General features: G+C 49.6%; 1 protein-coding gene across 4 annotated transcripts in view; it reads right to left on the reverse strand.

Annotated features, from left to right (window-relative positions):
• Positions 1–26226, reverse strand: part of AGAP1 (ArfGAP with GTPase domain, ankyrin repeat and PH domain 1) — a 520729-nt gene that overhangs the window by 275573 nt on the left and 218930 nt on the right. For all 4 annotated transcript variants that reach the window (XM_069466874.1, XM_069466774.1, XM_069466883.1 and 1 more), the window contains exons 5-6: positions 26013–26154; positions 21313–21447 (exon numbers count right to left, since the gene is read on the reverse strand). In XM_069466874.1, coding sequence (XP_069322975.1) covers positions 21313–21447; positions 26013–26154 — 277 coding nt within the window. The remainder of the gene's footprint in view (positions 1–21312; positions 21448–26012; positions 26155–26226) is intronic.

The following is a 26226-nucleotide window of genomic DNA, read 5'->3' on the forward strand; positions in this document are numbered from 1 at the left end:
GGACAGCCGGGAGGCGTCCAGAAGCCCCTGCCCCCGACCACCTCACACAGATGAAAATGTAACAAACGGTGCAGAGAACACCTATAAACCCACCACCTACCTCCAAAAATCCAAGTATGTTCCCATGTTTATCACTGTACTCATTAACTGAGCCAATTAAGTTGCAGACGTTTCATCTTGGCCCTAAATACTTGAACACGTACCTTCGTAAGGACATTTTCCTACGTAACCACTGGGACTGGGACATCCAGGGAACAGCACAGTGGAGGGGAGGCTTGAACATGTCGTGTTGGGGTCAGGGTCTGAATGGCGGTTGGGGAGGCACAGGTGGGACAGCAGGGACGTGTTCTCCACCTGGCAGGGCGAGGCGAGCACACCAGGCGCCCGGCGGGTGGTGGGCAGTGGCGGCTTCTCACCTGACGTGGTGGCGCCCACCCAGGGGTATCTGTGTCTGCAGGGGGGGCCTCCCCCGCTGAGGGCTCCTCACGGCTGGGCTTCCTTCAGCTGGGAGCTGCTCAGGAAATCACCCTTGCCTTTACTTCCCTGCTTCTCTGTGGGACTCGGACCATCCTCTCTCGACAGCAGACACGTAACAAAACGTTCTGAGAACCTGCCACACACCAGGCCAGGGGAGCAAAGGGGAGCACAGCCCGGTCTTCTGCTCTGAGGCTGCTTCCGGTTCGGTGGCCACGGCAGAGGGAGGTCTGGGCCAACAGGCTGGGGGAACCCGGGGTTTGGGGAAGGGCCCTGAGCTGGAGCTGACGTCCAGGGCATGGGGAGGGCCTCACTCGGCGGAGCAGGCGACAGGGGCTAAGCGGCGTGTGCCTGCAGTGCCAGCTGTGCACAGGGAAGGGCGCAGGGACGGAAGGCGGGGGGTTGTCACCCCGATGGGGAGGGGCAAGGAGGGCATGGCACCCAGACACAGGCCGCCCCGGAGAGCCCCTGCGTGAACGCATGAACGACCCCCATCGGCGCGAGAGGAACTGCAGTCAGGCAGGAACCCAGGCTCCCCTGAGGCCTGCCGCCCTACACCCTGGCCTTCCACTTGGGAAACCCTGGCGACAGGGGTTCACGGCCAAAAACAGGTTTGGAAGCCACTGTGAGGGGTGCTAGGGAGTCATCAGAGGCTCCGGAGCGGAACGAATCCTACCTGAGCTCTGTCACCAGCGAGCAGGAAAGTGCGTGCAACCTGGAGGCTCCCAGCGGGGCCTGCACACAGCAGGGGAGGCTCCTGAGCAATGTGGGTAGCGGGAGGCAGGCTGTGGCCTGCAGGCAAGGCCACCAGTGCAGGAGGGTGACAGACCTGCCCTGCCCACCCAACACACGGCCTGGGGACCCCTCCTCCTTTGTCATTCTCATGAAACTGCGTTTACGGGGAATTCACCACGTGCCAGACAGTGTGACCAGAATTTTGAAACAGATGCACTTTTGGCCCTTGTAGGCCTAGTCAAAGCAAAACCATTTCTTAAGAGAAAGGGTCTCCCATCTAATATATAGTCAAACCAAAACACAGTCTCCTAAGTTGTACAACATCCTGTGTCTACACTCTTCTATGAAACTAGGGAAATACTGTAGGAAAATCTTCGGAGGACGAAAGCTAGTGTCCGCCCCGCAAGGCAATCCCAGGCACAGTGAAACTTACAAGTGTAAAAGGACTCCATAGCTGTCTTCAAATCCAATTCTTACAGCCAGCCCAGTACGACAGTGCCTCCTAGGAAAACTGAGTCGAATCCCTAAAATTCTAACATTTTTCTATCTTTGAAACACTTCCAGGTGTTTTAATCAATGTCTTGATTAATGGCATGTACATAGAATTTAAGACAAAGCAAAGGCTCTTCCATCCCCACGATCCCTGGAGAAAACTTGTAATAGCAAAGTACGATCATTACTAAATTGGAGCGTAACCAGGGATGCACTGGGATTAACACCCCCCCGCGTGGCAGGGTAGGGAGAGGGCCTGCGACACTCCTCAGTGCCCATAAATTACCAAGCGTCTATCTCCCGACAGGGAAACCCAGGCTGACAAGAAGGCGAAAGTACATTTTATTAAGCTTTCCACGGCAACTCGTCCTGTTCCGTGCTCACACCCTAAAGAGGATGTTCTCATTGCATCAGAAACAAGGTCATTACGGCCATGATTTAAGAGAACTGCTTTTATTCTCCCCCCAACAATCTTTTTGCTGGCTTAGAATGCTCTCACAATTCTTTCAGTCATCAGTGCAGCAAACACGGGCTACATCGACGACCACCTCCTCTCGCTGAGGGTGACCCAGCCCATCCCTGTCCCAAGCGAACGGCACGTCGCAGCCTGGGATAGAAATGCGTATTTACGCCGGGTCCCCATTCAGCACAGGGGCATTCTCAGACACCTGCAGCTCGGTGGGCTCCGGTCCCACCGCACCCCCCGGGCTGCCGGCAGACAAGACAGACCCGGACATCCCTTTAGCACAAACATTCCACCCAACCGACTTTTTATCGTTCTCACTACTCCCGGAACTTTCTCTCAACCTTCCTCAGAATTTACCAAGCAAACCCTTCCATGAAAAAATAAATTTGACTCTCAGAAAGCAGCTCTGAATTTCCCCCCAGACCGTCACTGGTAAGCGTCAACAGGCCCCCAGCAAGCGGCGGTGGCGTCACCCAGCAGCCAGGGACAGGCCCAGGAGGTGGATGAATGGACGGCCGCGTGCCTGCACGCAGAGCATCTCGCCGGGATTTTTCTCATTCCACACGCCTCTCTCTCATCTGAATTCTCTCTCACAAGATGAAAAATGGTTAGTAATTACTCTAGGACTGCATCTGTTTTCTACTCCGAGGCTCCACCGGAAATACCGAGATAAGTTCATTTGAAACCCGATTGGAATCGCAAAGATAAAGGCCGCCTACCTCGCGGATTGAGAGCAGCCCGACCACTGTTTTAATTACTGCGTTTACCCTGAGCTCTGCTTCAGAGCCTGCGCCTCATCCCATTTTAAACGCTACATTTCTCGGCCCTCAATCGCTTTGCTATCAGCAATTTTTAGGCTACTACACTGGAAGGTTTTGATTTTTGATTCTTATTTTCCCATTAGCCTACTTGTGCCCGAATCCACACTGCTTCGGGGGACCGACGGCGGTGACTGAAGGGAAGCACCGGATCCGACAGATCCAGTTTTTAAAACCTGGAAGGAAGCGGGTTCGCATCTCCGCGGCAGGCGAGTTACGGGAGCCCCCTTCGTACGCAGCCCTGCCCCCCAGCCCCGGCCGGACACGGGGAGAGCCAGGACTGCTCCCCGGCTGTGCACAGGGCAGCTGGCGCTTCCGCGTTTTCCCGACGGGGGCTCTTAACTAGACGTGCGCCATATTTGCAGGGGGAACTGTCTACGATATTAAGAACGAAGGCATTTATCTATTATTTGAACTTCCAAGACTTTCCACACCATAGTTTGCTCGTGGATCTGGACATTAAAACAATGTGAGCGAGGTTAGTTCACAGCAGTCACAACAGTAGTAATTAATAGCTGCTATCGATTAGTCTTGTTTCTTTTTACTAAAAATCCTGGGGGAAGAGTGGCTGAATTGGCCAGCAGGCTAGACGAAGAAAGGGTTGTCTTCAAACATAAAGTACCTCTTCAAGCAGGAAAAAAAATTATCTCGGCAATGAATGTCGGTAATATTTTCAAGAATTTAATTTCTTTTTTAGGTGCAAGGACAATGAAGGAAAACAAAGGGCACTCGATTAATTAGCAGACAAACCGTGGCTATGCAAAGAGCACCCGCCCTGCCACGCAGGGAACGTTGACACAGGAGAACACGATTAACCACTCTGTTCGCTTAACTGGTCCAACAGCTGTTTTTAATGAACGAGCCAGTGCTGTTACTTGAAAGGATCAGACTTTATAATAAGTTAATCGGCTTCTAAAACAGACGGGAAAAGTGGCTATAAAGGACGTGGCGCTATCCGTCCTGTATCCCACTGGAACCAGGCAGAGCCATTCCAACATCTCTGTTTGACAGCGGAAGAATGCCTGAGGCCCAGAAGGACCAGGGGATCTCCCCATGGGCAGAGCAAGGCCAGCACACACCTCTGGGAGGCTGCTCCTCTCGGGCGCCTCTGCCTATCTGCCCACAGCTGGCGCCAGCGTGAGGCCCAGCACAGGTGCTCAGCTTTGCTGCAGCCCGTGATGACTCAGTCTCTGTGCTCACACCACCTTCCAGGCCCAGGTGATGGCTGCATTTCCGCTACCATGGGCATTCCCAGAAGGAGGAAATAGAAGGCATCTCCATTTCACAGCTGGGTAAACTGAGGAAGCGAGATGCTGAATCATCACGAATGGTGATTCTGTCATCCAGCATTTGTTCGTCCGTGGGCCACGATCTGGGCGTGCTGGCTTCTTGGCTACCGAGCAACGTCCGAGATGAAGATCCGGTGTGTACCGAGTTCCGGTGCTTCCCGGTGAGTAGCTGCTATCGGAGCACAGCTGTCTGTATGGAAGTTTCTCAAGAGAAATCACAGTTTCTCTGCGTCAAGTCATGAGCACTGGCTCAGCTTGTCTTGTCATTAGCAAAGTTACAAGAATCACCTGGGCTCTGAGGTAGTTCATTTACTTCATTTTCTAACTAGAATAGCTAAATCATTCCACCTGAGTTTCATTTTTGAAAACTTGGATGCATCTGTTTCAATTTGTCACACTTATTTCGAATCAAGTAGAAAGGCTGAATGAAATACGAAATATAAGGCTAACATGAGGAAAGGTTCTGACTCCTGGACTCACAGTCAAGCATTTTTGCCATGGGCTACAAGGGACCTCAAACCAGCTGCTCCGGTTTCAACATGTCGTCTTCCCTGTTTTGAAAGGGCTGGAGGGGCAGAGGCTCAGCTGCTGGGCACCAAGAAGGCTGAGCGTGTCGTTCAGGGCCAGGGCCAGTGCCAGGTGCCCCTGAGCCCGAGTCCTTTGACTGCCCCCTCTGGGCTGCGGACGAGAGTGCAGCGCCACGCCGCGGGCACACAGCTGTACACGCTTGCCGGGTGGAGGAGGGCGGTGGACACGTGCCGAGGGCCCGGGCTCACCGCCTTTCTCCGAGCTGCGCGGCGGAAGCGCCTCATGCAGTTCTGTGCACACAAAATGCATCAAATCACTGAAATGAACGTGGATTCGGGACCACTGGAGAGGGAGACGATCTGGTGCCTAGGACCCGATCTTAAGAAATTCCATCCTGGAAGGGCCAGGAAGAGAAGGAGAAACCTACAAAGGGAGAGAGAAAGCAGCCCCCCTGGGTTTAGAATAAGAAGACTCGGAGGAGAAGGTGCGTGACAAGGTCTCCTGAGAGAGTGAGGGTGACAGGAAGGACAGCGGCCACTAGATTTAGGGAAGGTCCCTGGCGAGGCTGGGAGAGACGGGTAATGCCGGAGGGGCGAGCAAGGCAGGGAGAGGGAGGGAGGAAATCAGGACAGGGAGACCCTTCCTTGACTGCACAAGAGGGAACTGACCCAGATGAGGGGATCAACAGAAATTGCCAGAAAGAAGCCAGTGGCCTCACAGCCCACCCGGCTGCTTCAGCTTTCTGGGCTGGGTTCGTGCCTCTGGGAAGACCAGACAGACCAAACGGAGCTCTCCTGCTGCCCCCTGGTCTCCGTGAGCACCGGCCACCAGCTCCACTGGGCAGAGACCCTCAGCCTGACTTGCAGCCCTAGGCCCCCCTGGCTGCAGCCGTGTGGCTGCTCCTGGGTGTGCCCTGCATAGCTGCTCAGGTGTCTCTCCTGCACCTGCGGTCCAGCCCACAGACCAGCATTCTCCTGAAGCCCTCCGAGCCACCCTGCCTCTGTCTGTGTTAGCTTCCCGAGGCTGCTCTAACAAGTTGCCACAAAACCAGCAGCTATAAACAGAAACAACTTCCTCGCGGTTCTGGAGGCTGAAGTAAAAAATTGCTCTTGCTTGGCTGAAATCAAGGTGCCGGCAGCACCACGTTCCCACCAAAGGCCTCAGGGACAATCTAGTCTCGCCTCTCTCTGCTCCAGTGGCTGCTGGTGCTCCTGCGGCCACGTCACGCCCACCCCCGCCAGGGCATCTTCGGATCTCTCTGCTCTACCTCCACGTCGCCCTGTGTGACAAAGCTTCCTCTGCCACCACTTGTAAGGACACGTGGGATTGCATGCAGGGCCGACACATTCCAGATACTTAATCATGTCTTCAGAGACCCTATTTTTCGCCCTAAAAGTACTATATTCACAGGGCCCAGGGACTAGAACATGACTATCTCTTGGGGGCCCATTGTCCCGCCCACCCCACCAACTTGGTACAGGGATCGGTATTTCTGAAGCTCTGGAATCTGTCACTTTGATTATCCTGGCATTGACTGTGATAATCCACCAAAGGCAATTTTCCTTTCTAAATCCAACAGGTTTTCTCAGTCGTTTTAATAAAATTCTGAAATGATTTTGAGTGTTCGAAGACTTGTTCTTCAATTTAAGCTTCTATGTTATTTAAATCTGCTACTTTAGATGATTTTATTATCGGGTAAATACACACATGGATTTAAAAGTGGGTCCTTACAAAATCTGGCTTAGCTGTGTAATTTGCCAGCAAAAGGGGGAATCCACAAAAAGCCTACCCGGTCCTTGGTGATCTTCATCAAATGTGTGTGTATTTTAATCATATCGACTCCACTATTTCCAATGAGAAATCCCATCATTCTCTGGCTATGAACTTCTCCTTGTGGTAAAGTCGACCTGCAAGCTCCCTAGTGACCAGGGTGCAGGAGAGAGGCCACGAGAGGCCACTGTCCATCCACACCCACAGCGCGGGGCTGCAGCACCCAGCGGGGGGCGCCGCGCAGGCCCAGGACGTGCAGGGCTAGCCCTGCCTGAGCTAAACGCTAAGAGCCTGAGCAGGTGGGCAGGTGGGCAGGTGGGCAGGTGGGCGCCCTGCTGCGCGGCAGGCTCGCAGAGACGCACAGAGGGAATCCAGCGAACGGGCCTCTGGGGCTGGAACATCCGTGGCCGGCAGACGCCAGCTTAGAAAGGAAGGCTGTGAAGTCGTAGAAATGGGTTCCAGTGGAAATTAAGTAACAGTGAATAAGTAGTCTCAGGTCTTTTTAAAGCAAGTTATTAAAAAGGATATAAAGACCCAGTTTTACTTAAAAAGTTTTGAAAACTAAATGGAAATTTATAACAAAATGTTAGTTATTACTAGCAGGTGGGATCACAGGTGATTTTTACTGGCTTTATAGTCTTCTGTACTTTTACAAACAAGTTATTTTAATAAAAATGAATGTTTAAATATAGGTAAGTAGATAATATGTAAGATATACGTAAGTGCATATTTTAACAGAAACAGATGTGAACCATAACTTTGAAAAACAAAAGTCGATGGAAAGGACTGGGTGACATTTTAGCAGGCCCAGGTATCGTCCTCCTGCGTGTGAGGGCAGAAGTCACCCAAGCACAAGCCACGCTGCCTCTGCCGCGCACCCGGACCCGCCACCCACGCCACGGGACGAACGGTGTAGCAGCGAGCTGCCCCAGCGACCAGCCGACCGACCGGGGAACGGCACGTGGACTGGCTTTTCTCACCACTCCCCTATTTGGACCATATTTTATGGCAATTAAGTTAATTATATGTTATGCTGCAAAGATTTCCTTTGTATATCATTAAATTTCTTCAAGAGCTTCCTAATTGTTCTCATATCACACAACAGCGTGAACTGGAACCACTAACTGTGTCTCTTTAACCACCACTGGGGAAAGAGCCTGCCAAGGCAGGGGACAGACAACAGGAGACGGGGTGTGGCTCGTCCCAACCTCTCTCGCACAGCTCTACTGTTTAAAGTACCAGCTAGTAGCATAAGACGGTGACTCGATGCAAACGATCTTTTGCAAAGGGGAGAGATAACGCAAACCTTGCCGCTAGAGAAGGAAAAAGAAAACCCGAAGACTTGGGCTCACCCCGCTCAGCTGCCCCGGGACGGTGCTGGGTTTCCTGGTGGAAAGGACAGACCTGGCTCCTCCGTGTGTGCAGGTGAGCAGGGACTGCCCTACCGCTCCCGTCCCAGGCAGCAGCAAGACAGTCTGGCGGGAGCTACAAAGACACCTGCACCAAGAGCCCAGAGGGGAAAAACTCAGGAAGACACAATGTCCAGGAAAGGATCCAATGCTGTCAATCTCTGATCTGATTTTAGGATAATTTTCACTCACATTTATCCTGAATTACTAGAGTCCTTAGTACATTTAGTATAATGCTAGGATTTTGCTGAGGTCTGTAATCGGGGATCATATGTATGAGATCAATGTTTTTCAAATCATTTTGAAAGCAGCAGGCTTTTCTTCTTCCATAAGAAATGGACAGTGGAACTCTGGTTCATGGGAAAGACGGAGCCAGCCGCTCTGGCTGACCTGGGCCCGGCCCGCGCGGCTGGGCCTCGTCCCCACTCCCACCGGAAGTGCTCCGAGGACACTGCCGACTGTCCATGGTGCCGAGAGCAGGCGTTCGTCCCCCAGCGGCTGTGCCCAGTCTCGCCGCCAAGCACGTCACCTTCTGCCAGGTCTGAGTGCTCCTCTCGGCGCCTGGCACATTCTTGAACGCAGCAGTGTTCACTGATGTCAACTGTCACCCCGGCCGGGGCCACAGCTCTGTCCCAGCCGGCTCCCCCGCCACGTCCCGATTTTCAGGGGTCGGTAAAACCTTCTTCTGTGGCACTGAGACAGTGCTCTGCGAGAGCCACCCTGCCACAGGGGGGTGTCGCTCTCTATGCTGACGAACCCCCCCCACTGTACTTCTCTTCCTTCGCATGATGTTCTGCCAAACTTTCACTGTTCCAGGGACTGAAAACTGTACAACTCTCCAAAAATATATTTTTTCTTATAAATTCTGAATCTAGACACGCAATTTGTAAGTATTCCAGTAAAGAAAACTTGATTTTTAAAAGAACAGTTTGTGATTTGATATATTTTTCATTTGAGGTACCAAAAGTGTAATTAGTCCCCTTTTACCAATAAATTGAATTTTTTCTGATCTGAGATGCTACAATTGTTGAAATTTTAATGGATTTCATGTATTTAAAAAAGGGGCGAAAACAAAAAATAAATGGAAAGTGTCAGGAAGGAGCCATCTTAGGGGGAACAAAACTAGGAGGCAAAAGAGAAAAACCCTCAAGAAACTAGAGTGCTCTACCCAGACAAATACAATATATATGAGTCTCACCCCTGCTGGGCCCCAGCCCACTGCCCGTGTGGCGGGAACACCCGGCTGACGCCCACCCCCGGCCTCCCTGCCCGGCCCGGGTGCTCCCTGGCGTGGACCAGAGGGGTGTGCCCACCTGCCTTCGGATCCCAGGACGCAGACACTGAAGCAAGAGGCCTGGACTGTCCCTCACGCCCACAGGACACTGGGTGGGCTCTATTACAGGAGAATGGCGGACTAAACAATGACAAATCCATTTATTATAGTCTATAAGGAAATGTCTTTGGCCAAATATTCTTTGATGCTTTTGCAGAGCTAAAAGGAAGAAGGAATTTGGACCGCAATCCTTTAACCACAGAGTGTGTAATTTCATCATTTTAATTTTGTTCTCCCCACCCCCTCCCCCATTCCAGCGAAACTTTCCTTCTGCCTTCGTGTGCTGCTGATCCAGTAACTTCACACACTTTATGGAGTGTATTTTATTACAGGTCTAAATGGTCTCTTAAACCAGGGTGTTAGTTTTATTATATCTGTATTCTCCATGGTGACAGCGAAAAGAAAAAATATGGGAATGAGAATACGCCTTACGAGTGCTTTCGCTGCCCCCTCGTGGCAGTTTTCTGAATTACAGAGGCGCTTGGACACATCTGGTTCTGTGATCCACGTACTTTATTACAGGAAGAAAACTGTGTGAGTTTTTATTAGGCAGCTTATCAGAATACTCTATATGTTGATTAAGGTATTACATTTTACTCAAGAACCCTCGGTGTTAAAATGGCTTGCATTTTATTAAAAATAATTATAACTTAAAAGACCATTTTAGTTCACTACCAGGTTTTAAAATGTAATCAATGCCTTCTAAGTATAACATTTACAAAGCAGAGATAAGACTGTGCAGTCAAGAGACATAGACCTGATTTCCAGTACCTGCCTTGCTACTGAACGGCTCCCTGCCAGGACCGGCCTGCTCCTCTGTGGAGGGAGGGGTCGAGCCAGACAGGGTCTCAGCTCTGAAATTCTCCAAGTCTGTAGGTCAGGCAAGAAAGCAATACACATGCAGACACTACCTTGATTTTTCATTTAATAACAAAATCTTGGGGCAGGGATGGGAGTATCTCCTAGCATCCAGATGACTACATCGGTGTTTAACATTTTTTATTACAGTTTACACACAAAATTAAATAAGAGGCAGTTTTCTGAAATTCCAAAATTCACATACCAAAAATAAAACTCCCTTGAACTATGGCTGCACTTGGGGACAATTCCCAGCCCCTCCTGCAGACACAGATACGTGCGCGGGACAGTGCCTTGAGCATCTCTACTGGGGACACAACCCCTCAGCCCAGGGACAAGGGACGCACCGGGTGCCACCTGCTCTGCCGTGCTTGCAGCACCCGGGCTGATAACGCAACAGTGACCCAGATAGTTCACATGTGGAATAACAAAGTGCGATTTGTATGTTCACCAAAGAGGGGATGCATTTAGGTGCCTGGGAAACACGGGTCTAGGCGACCTTCTAGGCCCCCCCGTCCAGATGGGCCACATGGAGACCCAGAAAAGGAAGAAACGTGAGCCAGCGGGGGAAGCTGAGGCCATGGTTACCACTGACATGCACGGTGACCGCAGCGGGCCACGGCCCTTCTCCAGAACTCGGTTTCTGCGCCTGGAAATGAACCGTGAGTTCAGAGGGCTTCACGATGCACAGCTATGGGGCAGCACCACACTCGGGGGACTAGGAATTTCGCCTTCTCTCTGCTTCCCTCGGGACTTACTTCACCCCAGATATGTGTCTACGGCGACACTGAGCAGTGTGTTGATCAGACCGCCCACCAGTAGCTGGAAGAGCTGAAGGAAGGAAGCCACTTCTGGTGTGGCTCACCTCCCAGGGTCACAGCTGCACACAGACCTCAAGACCCACGCTCGGGGCCGTTCAGCCTTAGCAAACCCACCTGATGAACCCAACAAGGCATGTTTATAAGAGCAGCAAGGACCGGCTGGTCCCCATGTGTCCTCAATATGCCAGAACTTTTCCCATCTGACACAGACCGGTGTTTCTTAACAGAACAACCGACTGCAGACGGTGAACTTATTTTCATAGTAGGGGAAGACCTACTTAAAATAATATTTGATTTTTTTCTGTCTATAGACTGACAAAGGTTTTCAAAATGAAAATATCTAGCATGGCCAGGTGCTGCTGGAGCCCTGAATTGGAACAGCTTCGTAGGAGGCGATTGGACACCAAGGATCCAAGGCCTTAAAACTATGTAAGTCCTTGACTCAACAGTCTCATTTCTAGAGACCTGAGGAAATGATTAGGGACTGAGACAAAGATTTCTGTAAAGAAAGCCATGCACTGAAGCACTGATCCCGTATGAAACATATGGGGGAAGAACCCAACTGAATGTCTAATAGGAGACTGGGCCAGAAAGTTGTTATATTTACTCAGTGAAATGCAATACAAAAATCAATAATTATATAGTGCAGAAAAAGTATTTACAGGTTGGGTATCCCTTGTCTGAAACACTTGAAACTAGAGGTATTTTGGATTTGGGATTTTTCTGGATTTTGGAATATTTGCAGGCTACTTCCAGGTTGGGTGTGCCTCAACTGAAAATCTGAAACTCAGAATGCTCCCAGGAACATTTCCTTTGAGTATCACGTCAGCACTCAAGAAGTTTCAGATTCTGGGGCATTTCCAATTTGGCTTTTTGGATAAGGGTTGCTCCACCTGTATGTCAAAGAGGAGGCTGTAAAAGTGATGATGCACGACAAGCCGTCACGTTCAAGCATGTGGCTGGCGCACACACACCCCAGGCCTTGACACTAATTGCCACCGGGTGGTAGTGTTATGAGTGGTTTTTATTTCCATATTTCATATCCTTTAAAAATCATCTCTCTCTTCTCTTTGGCAAATTTTGAAAAATCCAACTAAAAGTTTTTACAATATACTCTTCTTTTAGACAAATGATTTTGAAATCCACTCTTCACAGTTTACTTTTACCTACATCAGGGGAGATGGATAAGGCTGCCAGTGTATCGCTCTCCTTGTCACCCCATTTCCCATGACTCTGCACTAGTTATGCAAACTGACCCCAGATCCCAGGGACACCCCAGATCTGCTCCGAGCCTCACTCCCCCACGTGCTCTGGGAGCAAAGGCCTGGCCAGGCTCCCCTGCAAGTACCATGTGAAAAATATCCAAGTCCACGGGGCAAAGCCACCCTTTCTCATGTCAAAGAACTTAAAAGGACTACCTTTACTAATCTTTCGTGAACGGAACAAATTCAGTGCTGCTCACCTAGTGGTTTGTGGGTAGCTCCTTAATAACGAATCAAGCTTACTCAAAAATATGGCTATGTCCGTATTGTCTAAGGGGGAAAAATTACAAAAGACTTCAAAATAACTAGGAAACATCAGCTATAGACTGTGACAACTTCCGACTATCCTAGTTAAGTAATATCGTCTTATTCTTTTGAGCAAAGGCTCCATGGAGGGTTAAATAGGTCAAAAAGTACATCACCATTTAATCATTTTAAAAACATTAGGAAGAGCAGAATGCCATGGCATTATGAACAGATTATGAACAAAAATAAAAGCCATTTGTATGCATTAATGATACATCAAGCTAATTCAAGCTGGCTAAAGTCATTAGAGAGGAATCCTGGGGCAAAACACTGCCATGATGCCACCGTGCAGAAAAGTATTAAAATAACCATTTTCTGTGTCATTGATAAAATTAATTCTATGAGCAAAAGAGATGAGTCTTAACACGAACATCAAAACAGAGAGCATTTGCTAGTAGTGTGTTTAGGGATCTAATTCTGGCAGTGCGAGGGTTAACGCGGGCATTTCTGTGCACATACACGTATGAGCATCCGCGCACACTTAATGCTTCTAGTACGAGAAGCACAGCATGGAAAACTCTAGACTTAGGGTAAGAAGCTGCCAGAAAAGATCAAAGCCTCTATTAACATAATATTCTACAACACTACTAAGTGAAAGACTACTTATTGTCTCTGGGTGTTTGTCGTATCACCTTGATTACAATTTTAAGATGACTCCTTCCTATCATTTTTGAAAGAATCAAAATGCCTTTCCTTAAACATTCCTTCTATCTGTATCGTAGGCTACTTTAAGCATCATCAGGTTTCATACCTGATCCACGCTGTGAAGGCCGCTGCAGTCTGTGGAATAAGGAGCACAGGGATAATTCAGACTCACCCCAACCTAAAAATTTATTGTGGATGGGTGATTTTAAGTGAATCTTAAATCATATTTGTAATATGAAATAATTGAAGTATTACTAAGAAACGCTTGGACTATTCAAGGATAATCACCTCAAACACTCTCAAATTAGTCCCGAAAATGTTTGGTGCAGCTCAGTAACTAATTTCGTCTTAATACATTTGTATGTATTGAGTGTGTTTGAAAGATTTTGTCCCAGCTCACGTGCCAGATGTATGGCTCGTCTGTAAAACGTGCTTTTGCAGCTTCACAGCTATAGGAATTTTTGAACCCAAACTAATGTTTTTCTAAAAATACTAACTCAAAAGTGTTTTCATTTCATTGTGTTTTTTTTTTTGTTTTTTTTTTTTAAACCTCTGAATATATGGTTTACTATACAAAAAGCTTTATTTTAGTTTTGGTATTATTTCAATTTGTGACTTAACCCTGTTACAGAAGCAGCTTGTCTGGTTAAGAAATTGAGTGAATTTGAAAACGCACATGCAAGGAGTATTGGCAATGCCATGCTTTATAAAAATAATGGCTATAATACATTTATGCACGCTCCCATCCAAACATGAGCCAGGACTCCAGCACAGAGAGATCCACACAAACCCTTCTTCATCACACATACTCCCTCATCAACAGGCTGAATCAAAAGTTACTTCATGTCAACACCAGATAGGTATCTTTCCCATTTAGTGAGAGATTATAAACCAGAGGCCAGATGTGGGCCTTTTGGAGGCAATTTGTAGATTCTAATTTCCATTGGATTATTCTACATTAGAAGTTAATGGGCAATGACAGCCAATGACCCTAAAGTTAATGCTGAAACCAGGGAGGCCTTCAAACCAGGCCTTATAAGACTCAATCAATTCACTTCAGAGAAACTTGACGAATGCTTACTTCTCCCCGCCCCCCACCCCGAGGCAGAGTCCCACTCTGTCACCTGGGTGGGAATACAGTAGCATCATCATAGCTCACTGAAACCTCAAACTCCTGGGCTCCAGTGATCCTCCTGCCTCAGCCTCTGGAGCAGCTGGAACTACAGGCACATGCCACCACGCTTGGCTAATTTTTCTGTTTTTTGTAGAGACAGGGTCTTGCTCTTGCTCAGGCTGGTCTTGAACTCCTGGCCTCAAGCGATCCTCCCACCTCAGCCTCCCAGAGTGCTCGGATTACAGGCCTGAGCCACTGCACCAGGCCAAGGAGTGCTCACTGTTTTTCTCTCTGTGTGTTAGCATAGCCACCACACAAGTGCTACTTGAGCCTTACATAGATGAGTACCTTACTTTATGTCATCTTTGTTCTTAGAAAGTTTTAAAATATAAAACTCCTTTAACAAAATATAATTTAAGCAGCCAAGCCTTTTTTGCACTGTCCTGATACAAACCAACCACCCATCTGTCCCAGGAGGTCACAGAAACCTGACTTTTCAACATAGAAGGGACAGAGGATGTAGAATATGGTGACAGTGATAGGGACAGGTGCACAGTGAAAACGTAGGTGGAAACTGGAAATGCTGGCTTCACCTGACACCAGCCGTCCAGCTATGTGGTGCCCAGCTGCAAACTGGCCCAATAAGATCTACTGTCCTACATCATAAGCTCTTCAACTACTTTGTAATTATTAGTCATTACTACAAATGATAAAAAAATTAACACTTAATGACTCACTAGTTCACCTTTTCAATATATATCCAATGCCTGATGTACACATACATATGACTTGCTTTCAAAGGTGAAAAATCTCATTTTTGGTAGCACTCCTTTGTCAAACACACACACACACACACACACACACATTAGCTCCAATCTAATCTCTAACATAATAAAGGAAAAAAAGAACAGCAACGAAAACAAATAAAAAAGGTCACCCCAACAATGAAAATTAAGCTGGTTTCAGGAAAGAATAGAATAGGCCTAATTGACATATCTTTTAACGGCACCAACAAAAGACTGTGGTGTCAGCAAAACTAAATGGTACAAGATGATGCAGCACTCAGGAGAAAAATCCCAGAAGACTGTTCACATTTAATGATGCTCTAGCACATGCAATTAGGTTGTACAAACGGGCCCATTAATATAGCTACCCTTGTTCTGGGCACTCCTGTAATTAGGACCAAGCAGCTGCAGACGTTTAATGGGAAATGCAAGTCTTTGTACACCAGGATTTCAACCTTCGGAAAGAAAAGACGGAAGTGAGCTGAGGCTCTCCAACTTCCCGCATGACCTCGCCCCAGCTCAGGCTCTTGGCAGGGGTCAGATATGCCCAGGTGAGCCCTCACCAGGCAGGAGTGGAAACCAAATGGAATGGCTTCTGAAAAAGTACTTTCCAGAACGTTAATTGCAACACAAAGAACCGAGGTGATGGTGTCAAAGGACTGACACAGATCTTCCTAGAACGGGGACTGCTCCACCAGAGAAACGCCCACCCCGCAGGGTGATGCACGTGGCGTGTAGTCAGAGAAACCCTAATAATCAGTAAGGCTGTGGCCCCACTAGCAACGGGCACACAGAGCCCTCTGACACTGCGGCCAGCTTCCCCCTCACATGCCTAGAACCCACCTATCCCTCCCAACGTGAATAACACAGGTCTGTCCTGTGATCTAACAACTATTATCACAGCAAAATTCTCCATGTAGGTTTTCCTGCTGTCCTACGACTACGAGCTTAAGAAGCTACGAAGCTAAAGTTTTAGTGGGGAGTATGGCTGTCACATGTATAATGTGATGCTGTGAATTGGGATTTAACAAATAACTAGAATTTTTTAAAACATGCACATAAGGATATTAAACTTTGTATACAAAACTGATGTTGGGAGGCTTAATAAAACAACCCATAAACTAAACAACACTGCTTACAATTCAGATAAATCCATGTCAACCCATCGGGGAGCGGGGGAGGGAAGGACATCAGGCTGACAACAATTCTTCCCACCCCAATCTGGCTCTCCTCACGCGGCCCCCGTGAAGGGGAAACCACTTTGCTTCAGGCATCAGGGGACCACAGAGCCCTCAGCTACCACAAATACACCTTAGTTTAAAAATCACAAAGTATGCCCAATAAAACCTAGGGTCTACTGGCTCTATTCCACAAAATGTCAAAATACACAAAAAACTGATTCTGTCTCGTCCTAAGGTTGAATCAGACACGGTGACACAGATCACTGCATTCACCCTGTGTCCCTTGTCCAGCACTGTCACCTTCAGCAAACAAGCTACCGACACGGGGGCTCAGTCCGGTGAGAAATTCTAAAGCATTTGAAAATAAATTTACAATCTCTAAAAATCTAACTGCAGGGAACTAAAATCCTGAGAGCGTCGGCATGAAACCAGGGGCAGAGCCCACTGTCCCCCTCCCAGGCAGGCGTGTGCAGGGCTCCAAGGCCCCTGGTGGCTTTCTGCCTTTCACACTGCCTGGGTCTTGGGAAGAACTGAGTTTTGTTGCTAAGTTATATCTGTTTTAGGTCACTGTGGAACAGGTGGGCTGCAAAATACCATCAGCAACACTCCCCTTCCTGACCTTCCCAGAGACCTACTGTGACGCTACGACAGACACAGGCTTCCCGGAAAAGCTTCTGCCACTCAGAAACGTGGTTCCTTTATAGAACGTGGGAGAAGTTTGTCTTAAAAAAAAAAAAAAAAAATCGCAGCACCAGAGAAACAACGTCCACAAAAATGAACTTTATTTTCCATAATCCTTTATCTTCCCAGATCCAGGGCCTAAGAGGACAAACGACCAGGGGCTTTCAAAAAATTTAATGCTGAACACAGGAATCACCATTTTATCTTTGAAAATATAGAAGCCTGTGTGCAGTTAATCTCCCAGACACCCCAAGCAGCACCGTGTAGAATCTGACGGACGGAGACAGCGGCTGGGGGCGGGTCTCAGAACAAGGACGCCTGCAGCCCCTGGTGCCCAGTCCCACGTCCAGCCTGCCACCGCCCCAGGGCTCTGCCGGGCACCCAGACAGATGGTGACCACGTCCCAAGTCAGAGTCTGCTGCCCAGGTCAAGGAGAAACCCGGAGTCTGTTAATTCTGTAAAGGTGAATCTTATTTGAAGGAACCTCCTTGTGGAGACCTGACTGTCCTGTCCCGAAAGCCAACAAACTCGCAGCGGGCAGGAGGGAGGACGCCCCCAGGCTCCTGGGAAGGACCACCAGCAAGCAGCCTGGTCCAGCATGCTGCCTCTCCACCCTTGCGTGAGACACAGTTCACGTTTCTGCGTGACGGTTCCAGGTTAACGGAGTGGACCTTAACTTCATGGAAGATGAGAGCTCACCTGTGCTTCCCGATCTGCCTCTACCTCCCGACCAGACGCGTTTGGGGGCGGCTGGTGCTCAAATGAGCAGACGTACCAGTGAGTGGATGGATGAACCAGCCTGCCTGTCTGCTCCATACCCAGGACGCCGACAGACATCCACCTGGGAGGTACCCAAAAGCCACGTGCTAGTAGTCATTTGACAACTACAGGAACGAAAGAACAGGAAACTGATGCTATGCTTCTCTGTGAATGTTACAATTTTCCCTCTGTTGTGGGACACTGAGAAGTCAAAAGTTAAAGCAGCAAAGAATGAGGTCCCTGTCTCCTTAAGTAAACCTGGGTAGCCAGCACCTAGGAGCTCGGATTCCCCAAGGGCCACGTGGCTTGCTTGCTTAGTTATAAACTAAATATTACCTAGAAATGATATACCTTTTATTTTCTCTTTCTATAGAGAAATAAAGATATAAAAGTAAGTACAAATAAGCCCTAGGGCATAAAAGAAGCCAAAGTCAAAGTCAAAATCTAAACAAACGGAACCGTGAGCGGCAGTGGCCCTGTGGCTGGACACACCCTCCGCCTGGCCTTCCCCAGGCCTGCAGGCGGGGCCGGTGCATCCTCCGGGCCCAAGGACCCAGGTTGCTTCTGTGTTCATGACACAACGGCCCAGTGCTGTGGCCAAGTCCAGGCTCTCAGGTCCCGGATGCAGGACACAATCCAGCCTGTGCACCTTGTCCAGTCACAGAACTTTTCTGAGCCTCGATTCCTTCAACTATAAACCGTACAGTTTTTCCCCTTGAGGATGTTCATTGTTAAGGGCAGCCGAGTCCTGGTCACAGCCCCCACCTCGTGAGCAGCTACTCTGATCACCGACAACGAAAGAGTCTGTGCTTTAAATCTTTTAAAAAAAGGGAAATACATAAGACATACAGGGTAACTCTAATTTTATTTTGAAAAGTATCTTCATGTAAATATAAATATTTTAAGAAGAAATAAAATCACAAGAATCACAGAAGTTTGTAGCATCACAGGTATTGTTTCCCTTTCAGAGTCTATAAAATCCAAATATTTAACGGGAATGTATTATTTCTAAAAATAAGAAATAAAATAAATGGGAATCTCCCAAGCCTGTGAAAACCGACACTAATCACAGCATCACCCCATGAGCTATCCCAGTAAGGGGAAAACTTTAACATTTTAAAATAATGACATTTGGAAGTATCGTTGCCTTTTCTCCTCTTGCCAACACCCCAATTTAAAGAGGACAATGAAACGCTTCCAATACATAGTTGTCCTCCTGACCACTGCCTGGAACATTCTGGATGTGCTATGGACTGAACGTCTGTGTCTCCTCCCCTCCGCCCCCCAAATCGCATGCTGAAGTCCTGACCCCCACTGGGTTAGGAGCAATGGTGTTGGGTGCAATGGTGTTCGGAGCTGGTGGCTCAGGAAGGTGATTAGGTCACGAGGGTGCAGCCCCCAGGAGTGGGATCAGGGCCCTTACGAGAGCAGACGGGACACAGGGACCTTCCGCTCTCTGCTCCCCACCACGTGGCACACAGCAAACCAGGAACGGGGACTTCACCAGACCCCAGATCTGCACCTTGATCCTGGACTCCCCAACCTCCAGCACTGTGAGGAATGAGTGACTGCTGCTGAAGCCACGCAGTCTACGGCCACGCGTCGCAGCAGCCAGAAGGGGCCGGGACAGGACGAGCGGCAGGCAAGCACCGTACCCTTGCGGGCCCCCAGTGTTAATTAATTTACATGATTATTTTGAAAAGATGAATTCGTTTATTTACGGAAAATTTGTATTTGCTGACCATGATAAATGTAAAAGCAAAGCACTCAGTGTGGGGAATAAACACATCCCTACAACCCAGCTCGACCACCCACATCAGGGGCCGGCAAACCCTAAAGGGCCAGAAGCCTATTGCAGGCTTCACAGGCCGTAAAGTCTGTTACAACCACTCGACTCTGCCGCTGTCGCCGGGGAGCGGCCTGAACCCAGCTGCAGCCCCTAAACAGGCACCGCGGTGCTTCAAGGAAGGTGTATCCACAGCAACAGGCAGGGCCAGATCGGGTCGGTGGGCCCCAGCTTGGGGACCCTTCGTCTACAACATTCACTGTAACTGTCACACGGGTTTGGGCTATGCAACGGCGAACAGTGACCTTGCCCTGTTAGGTCCCTCCTGGAGGAGCCCCAGGGGCTTCCTCACCCGTGACTGCACAAGTCTCGGCAACGCTCAAGGAGCTGCGCACACGGCTGGCCTGTGCCGTGGTTCGAAAGGCAGGTTTGCTACCCACAGGACGTGCTCCCCGTGCAGCCGGCTCCAGGGGCCCAGGACAAATGCTGAGCGGGAGGGAGAAGGGGCTGCAGGAGCCCAGCGACTCCGTGCTGCTTCAGAACTGGCTTTGGGACAGGTGAGAAGATAGGTGAGCTGAGAGGGGGTGAACAGGGAATGCGCGGAAACCACGTAACTGCCCGCGAGGTGGAGACGCGGGAACAGATGACGAGCTGAGAAAGGGACCCGGCTGCTAGAGCAGGGGGAGGAAATGCAAAGTCTGAAAACCGACAGGATCATTAGTAAAATAGTAAAACAGTGAAAGTGTGGAATTCCTACGCTTTCGCCAGAAAACTAATTTAAATATTTAAAAGAAAAGCATAGGTTGCCCAGTTTGGGGCAAGTCCTACCAGGAACAGCTTTATAGCCAGGTTTTTATTAATATTAACAAACTGTCTTAGGGATCAGTGCAGGAGAGTGGGGTTCAGGCAGTCTCTGAAGAGTCCCCGCCTGGCTGTCTGCTCTGCTCCCTGGCAACCCACCTGGCACCAGAGCAGGGGGCACAGAGGTGGCTCTGGCCCCATGGATTTAGCCCAGAAGGGGAGAGGGGCCTAGGGTTGACTTATCGTGACTGCCATCAGAAACAGGACCCTCTGCCACGGGCAGGCTTCTCCCAAGTGTCCAACTCTGAAAGAGCCACTTTATCCCAGACCTTCCTGCCCCACCCCCTACAGCCCACCCCCCACCCCTTGGCAAGCCCCCGCACGGCCTGGCATGTGGCATCACAACCTGCATCCCCACTGCGGAGCCTCACGCGCCTCAGTCTCCTGTCGGAGGTATGGCAGATCCCAGAGTGGGCGATCGACAAGGAACATGACAACATAAACCAATTCCCAAGTGCTGGTCCTCGCTGCTCTCTCCTGTCCTAGGAGTCTTTCTTTTTTGGTCCCCACTTGGCTCTCTCTTCTTTCAGTTTATTCCCTCAAAGCCTAACAGCAGATATTTAAATGCATCTTAAAGACAGGACTGGATAAACGATGATTACAATAAAGAAACGGCCACGTGCAGGTCTCACGGAGGTGAATAAATACTCTAGAGTTTTCATCCCGTACACAGAAAGGTCACGCAATGCGACAGGCAGACTCCAGCACAGGGTCATTTTAGGCAGATGTCTGCTTGTCTCCACTAAGCACGTCATTTACACGGAACAGAGCTGACAAGCGCCCCTCCGACGGAGTGCTCACCTCTCGATCCCAAGTCCGCCTGTCAAAGGACTTTTCTGCCACTCGCGTGCACAAGTGATGACCTGCAGGCAGGACCGTTCCCTTGAAGTGCCTCCCGTACCATAAAGTGACAATAAATTCACAGCAACGAGCATTTACCATCCTGAAAGACCCTCTCCACGTTCAGCCCGTACGTGGCGCACGTCTCGTAGTACGTGCAGCGCTTCAGGTCGTTGGACAGCTTCCGCGCCCGGGCGTCGTCGATGACCCTCGGGTTGGTGGAGCTTATGGCATCTGGAAGAGAAGACCAAGAAGTCACAACACGGTGACAATAAACAGCTCTGATTACTTCCTACAACTTAAGGTCCCCAGGTGGCTCAAACCTTGTCCCCTTCTCAGTAGAGATGCAATTCTTCTATAAATCTGGAGTTTTTAAAACACAGTTTACCTCCCAAAGAATAGTCTCAAACACCAGAATAGTCATTCACTCATTAGTGGAAATTTGTCTTAGAGGTGAGCTTCTGAAACGGAAATAAAACCATGTCCAGAAAGACCAGAGGGAGTAAGAGCTAAATACGGCTCTAGAGGAAACTAAACAAAATAGAAAGAAAGAAACCACAGTCACTATTTGCAGGTCACCTGCGCAGAGCACCTTGCTAAATGCACTCCTTATATGGGCACATTCTCCCAGGTGTGGTCCCTTATCCAGTCACCCACACAACAAATGCTCACCGAGCCCCCGACAGGTGTGTGGGCCTGCTCTGTGCACAAGGACGCTCCGTGAACACGACACACAGAACCGTGTTCTCAGGGAATGTGCGTTCCCGCTGCCCAGAGAGGGGGCAGAGCCCAGGTAAGCAGCGTGTGAGGAAGGACTAGGGGAGTGAGATGCCTGGTGCTAAGGGAGGCAGGGAAGGCGTTTAGAAGGCTGGGGTGGCTCTGGCTTTACAGGAAGGGCTCAGGGAGCCCCCTCACCTGTAGCAGGTGAGGGAGGCTAGGCACTACCTGGGCAGAGCACCTGAGGCGGGGTACTTAGGGTGACAGGTGTGTCTCAGGGAGATGAAAGAGGTGTGCAGACGGGGAGCCGCTGAGGGCCACAAGCACGTGTAGAGTGAGCCCGAGGGCGTGACAGAACCTCTGGGGTCACAGGTGACTTGGATGTCTCTGTGCAGAGATGTCTCGGCACTGGCCCCTGCCCGTGCACTCCCTCACGGCTGCGGTCACACGCTGCGCCCACGCACCTGTCACAGACTTCCTAACTCCAAGCTGTTCAGAGGGCTTGAGGCGCAGAAAAAAACAATCAGCAACTCTGTAAACAAAAATCCACCAACAGATTCCCCTGCTACTCAAAGGAAGAGCGACACGAGTTCCACGAGATAGCAACAGCCTTTTAGATTTTGTTTACTTCTGTGTGGGACGCGCATTTGGCACTCCAGTTTCTGAACTATATTTAAAAAGTGACGTCTTGACGAATAACTGGTTCATTTTTTTCCTCCATCATCCCTCTTCTCCTATTTTTTCCCTCCAGCCCTGTGGAATGGGGCTGAACTGACGTTTCCTGACGGCCCTCAGGTAAACTACCTGTGATCAGGGCTCTCACTGACGGTGCCCAGCACGGCCTCCACGTTCTGTCCCCTTACCCGGGGACAGAGTCAAAGGGCACCTCCTCCTGTCTTCTTGTCTTACCGATTAGTAAATCTGACTTGCATTTCACAACACTTAAGGAAAATAAGTATTTTTTAAAGGCATGAACATTTTTAAAGAAAACTGTAGGAAAACAGTTAAACATCCGTACCTTCTCGATGCTTTAGTACAGTGTGGAGACTCCAGGGCACAGAGCACCCACTTTACCCTGGCCTGGGCCAGCAGTCCCGCAGGCCCTCCGTCCTCACTGGGATCCCACTTAGCTCTTGTCAAATCTCGGCTTCAAGGTGCACCAAGCTGGCTTTTGTCAGCGCAAGGAGAGACTTCTAGACTCCTGCTCTGAGTTTCAGTTCTATACCAGTCTCATTTTTCATTTCACTTTTAACTCTGCAGCTTTCTATAGATAGTGTTTTCCCCTCAAATCAATTTAATCTGCAAGTCTTTAAAACAGAGCCTGGTTAACTAACACTAGACAACTGGCTCACCAGTCACATCCCGTCCAGGTAACGAACATCCAGGCAGCTCCGTGAGGACTGCCGGGAACGAGCGCTCGTCCCTGCGGGCCGCTCCCCACCCTGGGCTGAGGCCTGACCCCACGCCAGGTGTCCTTAAAGAAGGAACTTAACCCCTTCTTCAGTTCCTTCTCACCCCAAAACCTCTGACCTCTAAAGCCACCCACCCCTCCCAGCAGGGAGGGAAACCGCAGGTCCCCTCTACAACCTGGCCCTTTGTCTCCGGCACCCCAAGGGGCACGGACAACAGCAGCGAGAACGCACAGGCTTCTGGGATGCAGGTCTGCACCTGCACGGGGAACCCCCGAGGCCACGCTCACCCCACCTTCCTGCCCCCCGGGCTTCCAGGGTGCCCTGCAGGTCTAGTTAAGGACCCAGAGGATCCCGTGGGTGGGGAGGGGCACCCCTAACTGAAACACTCCTTCCCTGTTCACTGGGGCGTGGCCGGGCTACAGTGAACAGCTGGAGTATGAGGAGTCTACAAGGCACTGGCGGGAGGCCCATCCTTGCATACGCGGTGGGTGCCCAGACTCAGACCCTCACCTGTGGCCTTCCCGGGCATTCAACAGCTGACAGTCATTTCTTTTAACCTAGGGACATCGGTTTCGTTAGGGTTTCCCCAAAGTCTCTAAGTAGCCGCTCACGGCCTCCTCTCCACAGACACACAAGCCACCCTCCTCGCCTGGGGCAGGGACAGAGCCAGCCGTGCTCTGGATCCCGAGCAGGACCTCAGTAAAGCACACGGTGAAGGTGAGTAACAAGAGCAACTCGCGTTGGACACCGTCACGTGTCCACTGAGGCCCCCACGAGCTCCGCTGTGTAACCCGCCAGCGCCCAGAGAGGCAGAGGTCAAGGTCACACAGCCAGCACCAGTCACACCCAGGTGCAGGTGGCCCCAACGCCTGGGGTCCCCGCCACCCCACTGCCCACTGACAACGCTGGCGGGCGCCGAGAGAACACACTGGTCAAAGCGGATCTTTCCAGCCCAGGCTGGGAACGTAACTGCCACTCTCCACGGTGAGTCCACAGCGACTGACTCCGCTCAGAAACGTCTTGGCCGAGCCACAGCAAGAGGCGCTTATTCAGAATTAATTTCTACAACTTCAAGGCAGCTTTAAGCAGAATCCACCTGACAAAAGTACCCACTTTAAAACATCACTTATTAGGCATTTTCAAGACGCCACCACAAATATGATAATTCCGTATATTTGTAACAAGAAACCAAGGACTTTTTATTGTGTGGCCTTGCCTCCCGGTGACCACTAGAGGGCGCTCTAGGCACAAAGAATCTCTGCCCAGCCCAGGTTAGGACCAACCTGTTCACGCCTCCTGCTCTGAGGGCTGCAGGAGAGAGAGTGACCACCCGCCACCTGTCTGCTTTGAAAATCGGGAAATCTTGCGGGGGGCGGGGGGGATATACAGGGGTGCTATCCATGAAAACCCAACTCTAACAATCTTACATCTAGCACACTGAGAAAATGCTTTTTGTTTAACTTCACGCTACTTTATTTCCCTCAACACACACGCCCACCTCCGTGGCTGGGGCTTCTGCAGCCACTGCCCAGCCTGAGCTCTCTTACTCACTACACCTCAAATCGACTAGTGCGATGCCTGTGTCACCTCCTACCCCCGAGTCTCACTCTGTTGCCCCAGCTAAAGTGCACGGCATCATCATAGCTCACTGCAACCTCAAACTCCTCTGTGCCAGGCTAATTTTTTCTGTTTTTTTTGTAGAGATGGGTCTCACTCTTGCTCAGGCTGGTCTCGAACTCCTGGCCTCAAGTGATCCTCCCACCTTAGGCTTCAACAGTGCTAGGATTACAGGCGTGAGCCACCGCGCCCGGCCCCACATAGCTAATTCTCAGTGAGAAAAGGCTTACATCAGGAAGAGCATACTAGATATGCTAAATCCAATCTACTAACCAAAAAAAAAAAAGAGAGAGAGAGAGAGAGAATACAATTTTTCTTGACACGATTATTTGTTAGGTTATCCATATTTCTGACAAAGCAGTTTTAAAGTTAACCTTCACCTGATTTTTAAAAACATTCCATGTGACATCTTAGTGAGACTCCAGTGGTACACCCAGTACAACAATGACTCTGTAACCAAGAACAAGGATGCTGTGTCTGATCCCATGTGACGGTCCCTTTACTAAGAGAACAAGTTTTAAGTGACCTAGAAGAAAACAAGAAATGTGCCCAGTGTGGTTCTATACTGAGGGACCTGCTAGATTAAAAATAAGATGTAGATCATAAGACACTGACAAATAGAACAGAATAAAACAAAACTCTGCTATATGTCAGAAATCAACATTATTTTAAAGATGCACCGATAGTTAAAATAAGCTTTTTGATTGCTTATACATTATTTTATACAACAGAGAATTAAAATATCATAATATAGAAAACAAGAGAAAATAGATCTTATTTTTCTAAAGTACTTGGGGTGTGTGTGTGTGTGTGTGTGTGTGTGTTTGTGTTTCCAGGTTGTTGAGTGGTTTCTCCATAGAGTCAAATCAGGCAGTATGACAGTTAATCTCAGTTTCATAAATTCTTGTTTTAAAAAGGGAGCCTTCGGTAGGCAATTATTCCTTCTTTAAACACTTTTTAAATTCCTCCATACCAAAAATACAGACCACGAATCCGGTTACTGCTCAACTGTCTGAGTCCTTCAGGAGCAATCTGTGTGCGGACGTCACTCACCCTGGGTCCCCACCAGGACAAGCGGGACCTCGCTCGTGTTCCGGTAGTTGGCCATCCGGCTGTAGTAGTGGTAAACGGTCTGGAAGCTTATCTCATCCTCCAAGCTGAAGACGAACACGACAGCGTCCACCCACATGGTGAACTGCGGAGAGGAGGGAGAGGAGCCGAGTGAGACTGGGCAGAGACCGCGGCAGGGCTCGGACCACCTCCGAGA

Source organism: Eulemur rufifrons, chromosome 1 (genome assembly GCF_041146395.1).
Source record: "Eulemur rufifrons isolate Redbay chromosome 1, OSU_ERuf_1, whole genome shotgun sequence".
Taxonomy (NCBI): Eukaryota; Metazoa; Chordata; class Mammalia; order Primates; family Lemuridae; genus Eulemur; species Eulemur rufifrons.